The 10,355-nt window shown below is 39.0% G+C and overlaps 1 protein-coding gene across 1 annotated transcript; it reads right to left on the bottom strand.

The window, feature by feature from the left end:
- Positions 1 to 4,884: 4,884 nt before the first annotated feature.
- On the bottom strand, positions 4,885 to 8,353 carry si:dkey-7k24.5 (somatomedin-B and thrombospondin type-1 domain-containing protein). Its single transcript, XM_054617722.1, has 5 exons — positions 8,122 to 8,353; positions 7,569 to 7,760; positions 6,564 to 6,642; positions 6,282 to 6,464; positions 4,885 to 5,147 (listed from the first exon to the last, which is right to left on the bottom strand). The coding sequence occupies exons 1-5, from the start codon at positions 8,351 to 8,353 to the stop codon at positions 5,030 to 5,032; spliced, it is 804 nt and encodes a 267-aa protein (XP_054473697.1). The 3' UTR covers positions 4,885 to 5,029.
- Between the last annotated feature and the right edge of the window lie 2,002 nt (positions 8,354 to 10,355).

Raw genomic sequence — 10,355 nt, 5'->3', positions numbered from 1 at the left:
TACTAAACATGAGATGCTTTTAAAAATGAAACATGAAAATCCTCTAATATTGTTTTTTTATGTTCACCATATACGATTACTGACATTGAGTTTAGATTTCAGTAACAGATGTTCAGCATGCATTGGCCTCCCTTTGAGCAACACGAAAGCGTCCAAAGGGATCAAACTCTCAGATAATGGAATATACGTGTATTTATAGCAGGGGAGCTTAATATCTCGTCTTTGTTCCTTTAATCATCAAAATAAACTTTAAATGGCACTAAATATTCACCGCCAGGTTAACTTCACCATAAGTCAGTTGTAAATGCCTGGCCTGATGAAAACCATGCATGAGCACACACACCCACTAAAGATACATAGAGTTATGAAAGAACATTTTCAGGATACATAGATACACTTAGTTTCCATGGTGACAGCAGCTGTTGTCAAAGGATTGCAGCCGCTCAACAACGGTTGGTTCATTGGGGATGAAGGCCTGATTGCATGTAACGTATGTTCAACACATATACAAGAACACACACACAGGCATGTACCCATTAAGTGACAGTATGCAGCCACATGTTAGCAGAGCCACTCCTCATTGTGCATATTTACGTGTAAAAGCAACATTATGATGTAAGGACTATGTACGTTGTTATGTTTATGTCTAAAATCTCTGTAGCATTTCATAAATACTACAATTCCCCTGAATGCTTTCTATATTATCTGTTTATATTCCGATATAGCAAAGAGAAAACATCTTACATATCACTGATAATTGAACATATTACATGAATTACCATACACAGAACATAGAGGGACAAAAGTGCTGTACTTTAACCATAATCCCAACTTTAAAAATGTGAATTAAATCATATATTAAGATTTACTTTACAGACCAAGCCAATATGAGCAGAGTTGTATAAAGTGTTAAGAACCCACTTCATCTCCCTCACCCCCTTTAAATCCAACTACGAATGTGAAGCTACAACATTTTTGTAATGCATTTAAAATATTCAGGAGCAGGTATGTCTGAAGTTAGCTTTAACTAACTTTAAGCTAGCTATAACTTTCTCTAATGTTAACAAGACATGCAGCGAAGAAAAACCTAACTGCCAACTCAACAAATTCTCAAAGGAAATTTACCAAACTGTAAAATCTTCCAACACGAGTATACTGGTGAAAGCTACAAATAAAAGAGTTCATTGCTCTATCATAAATATATAGGTGTTGAGTAAAATGTTGGTCAAAAGTCAAAAGAAGATGATCGGTATATTTTTTTTGTGTTGTTGTTAAGAGTCTAATCACAAACCCTGATTTAATTTCCTGTTTTAATCACTGAGTTAAACCATTTCATATTACTCTCCCATATGTGAGGAGCTGAGGTGTGAAAGGAATAGCAATGACTGTGAGAGGCAGAGGGAACCGTGTGTGCGTGTGTGTGTGTGTGTGTGTGTGTGTGTGTGTGTGTGTGTGTGTGTGTGTGTGTGTGTGTGAGAGACAGCAGTGAAGCCAGGGCATTAGAGCAGTGTTGCTGGCGCTTAATGGAAAAGAATGAGCTGCATGTCGGGGGCTTCTGTTTCCCCCATATTTTATCTGCAGTTCTGACTAACATGCAAATGTAACACAAATTGCACTTTCATCATTTAAAAAATTAAGATTATTTTATTTTTATTAAGTGCAGGTTCATTTACTGCTGAAAAGAGGGGGATGGGAGGCACATTTTATGGAACGTAACCCACGTCATAACAAAATGTTCCTTTCTTTTATTCAAGAGAAATATGTTAGTATTGTCCTTTGTTGAAAATCTGCACAGAAATTAAAGCTAAGTTCACAAAAAGCAAAAATGGTCACTCTCAAAGATATCTTAGACTTAGATATTGTCTGTAAAGAAGTGAGAAAGTGAGAAAAAGTCCAATGGCATAGCAATTGGCTGAAGTTTTTTAAACATTTTATGGATGATTTCTGTTGATATTCAGAATGCATCATTTTTTCATCTCCCTCAAAAACGTGCTGTGCCTGGCTGCTCCTTCGGTTATAATCATACATTAATTAATTAATTAATTAATTCTTACCACAATAAACATCTTATCAATTTACAAGTTGAAAGTGGCAAAGGTTCAATTATACAACGAAAAGATAATAAACATGCAAACTTAGTCTATTACATTTGTTTTTCTTTTGGTTAGACGACGTAAGTCTCATCAAGAGAAACATTTGATTCAAATTCCATTTGGATGTTACTTACCGATTAACCTTTCACTGCATATTTATCTTCATCTTATATAAAGGTCAAGGCCAATGTATGCCAACATATTTTACCCTGTAACACCTTAATGTCCATGGAGACTTCAAAATGTTTCATCAAGTTGTAAAGAAACACATTTCCATCAGACATGTCCTTCTGAGTCCATTTCATTGGTCAAAAACATATAGATACAATTTCATTTTCAACACGGAAATTCAGATCACACAACCTATCATGAAGCAGCATTCAAGCTTCCGTCCCATCATTTAGGTTTTCTATATTAAACAATATTAAACAAAGAGTTGGAAAGAGTACTAGAATTGTAATTAAGGAAAAGTAGCCTATTGGTACTATGAATACATTTTAAACATGTTAAGACTATAAAGTAGATTGCATTAAATGTCAACTTCTAAACAAGTGGAACAACATCAGCAAGAAGAGCCCTTACGTCCTAACCTACAGGTGTCACTCTGCATTGTGCCTACAACCCATTATTAATTATTTAAATTGCATAAATAGCATTAATTGATATAGCCTTACTAGAATTAAGAAAGGAAAAACAACAATAAAATACAATAAACAAAACATGCTATGGACAGCACGAAGTAAAATTAAACATCACCAAAAGCAGACATTGTGCACGTGTAACTTAAACAATATAAAAACAGCAAAGGAGAGACTGCGCCGTTTTTGCGCGCACACGCAACCACGTTGCTAGGCAACAGCGTGGATGTTGACGTTAGCGTCTGGAGGGTTCAGCAGTGTGTTGTTGTACTCACCTGTCTTAACGCGAAGCACTCCTCGACCTTTCCGGATGTTGCATTAAATTAGTCATTAATTAAGATTGATGCAACTTTGTTTGAACTCAGCTTAGGTACTGTTACAATGCTTAACATAACCACACCCAATGTGATCCATAATTTGATTAAAGTGCTTGCCCCATGCCAGGGCCCCATGCAACGCAACCATTTAAGAGGTCATCATTTCCGGGGTGAAGAGCGCCTCCTCTCTGAAGCTCCGCCCTCCTGCAGCCACACACACACCTGCAGCTTCCTCTCTGCTGCAGCTGCTGCTATATCTGATTTATTCTGTTCCATTCACACACAGTTTATCAGGACTTCATCATGTGCGTTTTGTTTGTACCCTGTAACGGAAGCGACTTGAAATGTAGTACAATAATTGTGATAAATAGTGCAAGGCTACTTAACTAAAAAGTAAAATGATTGATTTTTAAAAAATTCACAAAAAACTACTTTGATACAGTAACGATACAGGTTATTTCCAACCCCAAGGACCATGTCTCACTGAACTAACTTTAATAATGATGACAATCAATATTGCATGAACAGACAGTATTATTTTAGATAACTGAAATTTATTATGGGCACATATTACGCAAATACGCAGCCATGAGCACAAACACAGAAATCCTGAAACTAGTATCGATACTTTTAAGCTTTTAGACAAAGTATTGCAAAATAAACATCAAACATGATTCATACATGACTGTGATACTGTGACATGGTACCACCATAATTCAAAACAAAATAATAATTTATTTTCAGCACTTTACTACCTTGTATTTCCACAGGCGCATATCTAGTAGTCTAAAAGAGCTTTTAATTTTACTGAGATCCTTGTGGAGTATTTCAAAGGACTAAACCATCATGCTTTATGAAGAAAAACACAATCAAGTGACTTGTTTTATTTCTCATTTATTGATACAAACCAAGATGAAGAGCACAGATTCTACAACCTTTCAATAACAAAGCTCCCAACTGTACTGTAAATGCATTTTTTTGTAACCTATAATAGAACTTGGTTGTCACGCTAGCTGCTAAATTTAACTGTTAAGAGGTTCAAGTATTTTTCATTTTCTGTTAGAACCCCATAGGAACCTTTTCAAGGATGTGTTACTTTCCAAAACCCATTGAGAACTACTGCTTTGGCAAGTATAGTCCAATTCCACGTACTCTGAATCTAACACTGTATTACAGGGTTGGGGTCGATTCAGGATGCCTTGATGGAGTAAAACACACATCACACATGACACAATAAATGGAACCAGTATTAGAGCATGATACTAATTAAAAGCAACAAATTAAAAACACATACTATATTTTTTTTCTACCTTTTAAGCTCTCAGTGAAATTGACCCCAACCTTGCCTAAGCCATCAGTCTTTATAAAGTACACTGTTTCCAGGGAATTGAAAAAAAGATATTTGAACGACTTTAGCCAGCTCTTATACTATGTTGTTTGTAGGTCCCGAGGCTGTCTGTTTTGTAAAAAAACAAAACCCATTTTTACCTGTTGACTTTCTATGCTGTTGTTTCTGTATAAATGTTCTATTGTTCAGTGCATGTTGTAACTTTGGCGTTGTGACTGGTTGTGATTCACACAGAGCCAGTTCTTGTCACGTAAAAAAAAAAAGTGTCTCAATGTCGGAAGATATTTCTATTTCTTAAGACAAGCAACATTTCCCTTGGATGACTCAAATGAAATAAATCAAATCACTTTACATTTTGATTAGGGATTTCTGACTTTCATTTTACTGGTAATTTACAGTTTTTGATGCACACCGTTTTTTGTTGAGCAGTGAGGACAACAAATGTATAATATTCCGATTAAGAAATAGGATTTTTCAGTAGCACAAATTCAGCCACATCAATAAAACGTTTACATGTAGTTGCACTAATCTGGAGAAGAAGGCACAACCATGCATTGTATTTATGGCCAGTATTTAATTTTCTGACAGATTGTTCTATAAACATGAGTCTGAGTAAACATGTAGAGGAGGAGGTTAGATGAAGAGGAAGCTGTGGGCTGTTGGACAGGAACAGGCCTCCAGCCTCCCCACTCGCCTCCACACACCTCTGCATCGAGGGTTTCCCACCGCCTGCCACTGGAGAGACTGTCTTCTGCAGGAATCATGGAGGGAGCAAGGAGTTAGTGGTCCCAAGATTAGTAGAGATAAACAATGGTGCCATCTGGTGGTAGTCCTCACTGTTACCAATCAGATCTTAGAGATCTGTTGCGATTGATCCACATGTAGGTAATCTATCCACAACTGCATCTCTCAAAATACAGACACAGCTATTTAGTCATAAACATGTACAACATTGTTTAACACACTCGATTTGTGTAGATAGCAAGACCATCTATCTACGTAGTGCGACAATGTTTGTTCCGTAGATCTGGTTAAAGTTAAAGTTAGGTTGAATGTTCTTTGGAAATAAATGTTCCCTGTGGAGATTTTGACCTCTAGTAGCGACATGGAGCAGTTTGCTAAGAGTGGGTCCCCATTTTATTTGTCACACCCATGGCACTGGACGCCATACACATTCATGCCAATGGTATTCCACTGTTCCACGAATGTATGTGTAAATAAAAGAAGAAAAGAAGAAGACTCCCTCCTGTTAAACATGGGTGTAAACAATGGGAAATCTGCTTTTTAAGGGTTTTATGAGGAAGAAAGTGCATTCATCACTTTTGCAAGGGATACACACAATGTGTATTGGTGAGACACACTGAAAGTAAACATAACTTTTATTTGTTAACAAGAAAAGTCCACTGAGCACCTTTAAGTTATGCCTGTAAATGGGCTGCTCTCAAAACTACATGGTCAATTGCAAAGAGGTTTTAGTTTTTTCAAATAATGCAGAAAATTTGGATTTTTTTTTTTAAGGTATGCATTTTATGGGCTACAGTTATCTTACTACTAGTATATTCTTAAAGGTGCAGTTCAACATTGTAGGATAATTTGTTTTGTTTGTGGAGACTTAGGGGAGAAGAACTAATTTCATGGTTGAATAAACTCTTGGCTGGCCTTTAAAAACAAATACTTAATTCATCCTTCCAGTCATTAATATTTCCTGAACTTAAATTTGTGAGGCTTTGTGAATTAAAAAAAAATGTTAAGCTGATCAACATAACTTTATTACTCAATGTTTTAATCATGTTGAAAAAAGGCAAGTTGTGATGTGACAAAGTTTTCATGAGGGAAACATTCTCACAAGCTAAGAAAGCACATTCTCCGTTCTTTCCATTTTTACCTGCCCTCTTCATTTTCCTCTCCGTCTCCGGCACAATGCGTCTGTCCAGCGGCGAGAGCAGGCGGCTGGCACTCGACACACACATGGTGCCCCTCCCTCAGGTGCTGCATCCACTGGGTGTGTGGGCCTGAACTCTGCTGGCATCCTTTCGTCAGAGAGGTCAACTGAAACTGGACACAATACCTATTTTACATAAACACACAAACACCAGACTCAGAGTAAATACATATTGACAACACATGAGAACATCTCAAAGGCAAAAAAACACTCTGAACTTGTTACCCTATAATGTCGCTGCTGTCAGGGATGTCTCTTTTCTTCCTGGCGTTGCCATAGCCACCCGTGATAATCAGTGCTGGTACTGCAGAGGGAGCATCCACGATGAGAACAATACATGCGACCATACGTTGCAGTACGTAATAAATTTAAAATGAGCACGTGCTGGCAAAATGTTCACGAAAGGAAGATTCTCTGGTGTGAAACAGTCTGGGAAGCTGAACGAAACATATGTGCTCATTCGCTTCATCAGATGGTAATAAATGATACTTCTTATACTACTACAGATGTATTTAGACCCCCTGCATCCATATCCCTATCACTCTTTTATAGTAAAACATTAATCATAACAACCTATTCTGTACAGTTGTATAAATCCTTGTCAATATAACAGGTAATAGAAAATAATGGGTCAAAATCTGTAATTATGCTCTTCTTACTGAGTGCTTCATTGCCACTGCAGCATACAGTATTATGTCAAATATGAATTAAATGATAAAAGACTGCACATGTAGGATTATCAGAACTTTTGTATTCACTGACTCTAAATTTCTACAATCTAACACTGTTTACAGAATGACAACAAAGCAGTAATTAAAACAAATCCCTTGTTTTACATGTGACTATGTTTTTTGGGGTTTTTTTTTATACCAGAACCAGATGTGTAATGATCTGTTAATCAATAGTGGGTGTATGGAGGGATATGTGGTTTTCAGTATTATTTGATTTCACTAATGTGTCTTTTACAGGTCAGTTAACAATGAAGAGGTTTTATTTTTTACATTGCAGTCTGATCCAGCTATTAACCTCAGATCTGATCTGGCTTCATCCCACATTTGAATAACTTGCTTAACAAACCAAGCCAGATTGGTTCTTAATAACTTTCTGCGTCACAAATTCTGCAGTCTCCAGGTGGACTAGATAACAGCATTAAGTTATTTCACCGCATTTCCGACAATAACGTGATGATCACACAGAAGGAGCAGAAGGATCCATGAAGATTTTTCTCACCCAGTGGGTTGTGACAGTTCCCTTGCTGGGACCAGTACTCTGCGCAGCCGGCCTGCTCCTCCAGATTGGGACAGGGTTTGCCAGCATTGAGTGGCTCCTGCAGGATGGTCCTGCTCCGCCTGCGGACTGTGGCCCTGCAGGGCTCAGCACAGCCCGACCACTCCGTCCACTCACTCACCACACAGGACAGCGCTGAGGGAGAAGAGACAGAGCACATGTGGATGGAGGAGAAAAAACAAAACCAGTTGTCACTTCTCAGGTTAATGTCAACCAATCAGAACATTTAAGTGACACTGTAGACCTCCAGTTAATACGACAGTGTCACCATTTACATTTCTAAAAGCCACGAAATATGAAATCATTTTGAAAAACATAGTTGTGTCAGATTGTTCAGGCCTATATGTTTCCTGGTGTGGGCTATATAATGAAGGATATTTTATTGATAATTTAAAAAAAACAAGTCAGTCTCACTCATATCAACATTACACTGTTCTGTAATAGATTACATTTAATATTTGAGTAACAGAAGTGTTTCTTGTCAGCATGAACCCACCTGGGCAGGCTGTCTCATAGTCGTGGCAGCAGTCCAGAGTGGACACGCAGGCTTGGTCGCAGTAGCAGGGGCCGTAGGAGCGGTCAGACCTCCATCCTCTGCTGATGCATGACGGGTCCCGGCCCGTGCAGCAGAGACCTGTTTCCCGACAGCCCGACAGACACGGACCGATGAGGAATAAAGAGATCCAGAGACAAACCAAGGTGACAGGACTGCTCCTCGCGACTGTCATCACAGCACGTGACTCTCTTTGAATAGAATTGAATGGATTTAGCAGTGACCCCTGTATGACGTTATTCACCAGTGGAGTGTTTTAATATGACTGTCCTGTTAAAGTGCTTAAAAGTCTGATGACTAACTCACTCCTATCACGTGTGATCGGTTAGGTCAGTTACTCGACCAACAGGAGTTGAGTCACTGATCGGAGTTCGGTGAGTTGGAAGTTATTCATGTGTCAACTCTGTATCTCTTAAAGGAACAGTTCACCACTGTAGATACAGTTTAGTGTTAGACTAGAAACAAGATCAATAAGGGAAGCTTTAGATGAGACACAATAGACTAAATGAACATATAAATCATAGTTATTACAATGACTATTTTCACAGGAGTTTATTATTCATTTGTTTATTATTCATTTGTTTATTATTCATTTGCCACCTCACCAAATGCATTGCTTGATCTTGCCAAAGCATCAAACCAAATATTTTTTCACTGTATTTAAATGTCATATATAGTTGGTCCTGCATTACAAGATATAGAGCATTAGCCTGCCTGTCTTAAATTAAGAAAGCACACATAATTGCTGTTGCTGATTGTTCAGAAACAGAGTAAAAAGTAAGATATAGACCCCATGGAATGTATTTGCATGGCATTTTACATTTTTCAGTTGAACCCATCAGTAAATGATATAGAAAAATCTACCTTCACTTGCAAAACCATAGTAAAAAAAATATGTCTGTTTGCTCACGCTCTCTCTCTCTATCTTTTGGCAAAGCAGCCAGCTTCCCAGGCCCATGTGTGCCTCAACATGTGAAAACAGTGGATTAATGAAACTCCTGTGGCTGAGGTTATTCATGCAAAAAGAACAACAATGTGGACAGTGCAGGCCTCCATTCCAACTAAGACTCCCTATAGCCTTCTACTGTGTGTGAGTCCAGGGAGAAGATAGGAACAGAGAGAGGGGGGAGCAGAAAGATTACACTGCTCAAAAACACCAGAAGCTCAAGTTTATGAATTGAGGGAAACATATATAGACACAATGAAAAAGCACTACCATGACAGTTGTGGAGCCTTTTCCCTTTGTGCGGCCATACTTTGTGGCCCCCTACAAAACTGCTTGTAGAAACCATCAACAATGATTGCTCCATTAAACAGACGGTCGGCACTAACTGGACACAACCACAGGCCCAAATACATTACATTTACATTTTACATTACAGTCATTTAGCAGACACTTTTATCCAAAGCGACTTACAGGAAGTGTATTCAACATAGGTATTCAAGAGAACTACTAGTCACCAGAAGTCATAAGTGCATCTCCTTTCTTAAACAAGCATCTCAAAGCATAAGCCAGAGCAAAAGTATAGTGCAGAGGCAGATTACTACGAAAACAATAATTGCAACAGACTAATCCGAATATAGTAAGTGCTACAAACTACTACGAATAGGATAAGTGCAGTAAACAAATACAAATTCAATAAGTGCAGCGAACTGATACGAATACAGTAAGTGCAGCAACTAATACGAGTGCAATAAGTGCTACGAGGAAGGCTCCGGGTAGTACTTCTTGAAGAGGTGAGTTTTCAGCCTGCGCCTAAAGATGGGCAGCGACTCTGCTGTCCTGACGTCAGTGGGAAGTTCATTCCACCACTGAGGGGCCAGGACAGAAAGAAGCTGTGACCGGGTGGATCGGCCGCAGGGACCTCTGAGCGACGGGGCAACCAATCGCCCGAGGCAGCAGAGCGAAGTGGTCGGGCGGGGGTGTAGGGCTTGACCAAGGCCTGGAGATAGGAAGGAGCTGTTCCTTTCACTGCCCTGTAGGCTAGCACCAGAGTCTTACACTGGATGCGAGCTCTTACAGGGAGCCAGTGTAGAGAACAGAGAAGGGAAGTTGTGTGAGAGAACTTGGGGCGATTGAACACCAGACGTGCTGCAGCTTTCTGGACAAGCTCCAGAGGTCTGATGGCCGACGCCGGGGCTCCAGCAAGTAGTGAGTTGCAGTAGTCCAGGCGGGA

The sequence above is a fragment of the Anoplopoma fimbria genome, chromosome 17 (assembly GCF_027596085.1).
Source record: "Anoplopoma fimbria isolate UVic2021 breed Golden Eagle Sablefish chromosome 17, Afim_UVic_2022, whole genome shotgun sequence".
Lineage (NCBI taxonomy): Eukaryota > Metazoa > Chordata > Actinopteri > Perciformes > Anoplopomatidae > Anoplopoma > Anoplopoma fimbria.
Note: the sequence above shows the minus strand (reverse complement) of the source record. Positions and strands in the feature narration are given on the sequence as shown.

What these genes read in the sequence shown, in the direction of transcription:
- si:dkey-7k24.5 (XM_054617722.1), bottom strand. Translation starts at nt 8,353, where the DNA reads ATGACAGTCGCGAGGAGCAGTCCTGTCACCTTGGTTTGTCTCTGGATC. An exon ending in CTATGAGACAGCCTGCCCAG is followed by an intron (nt 7,761 to 8,121) that starts GTGGGTTCATGC and finishes CTTCTCCCTCAG; the next exon opens with CGCTGTCCTGTGTGGTGAGT. An exon ending in GAACTGTCACAACCCACTGG is followed by an intron (nt 6,643 to 7,568) that starts GTGAGAAAAATC and finishes CTCCCTCTGCAG; the next exon opens with TACCAGCACTGATTATCACG.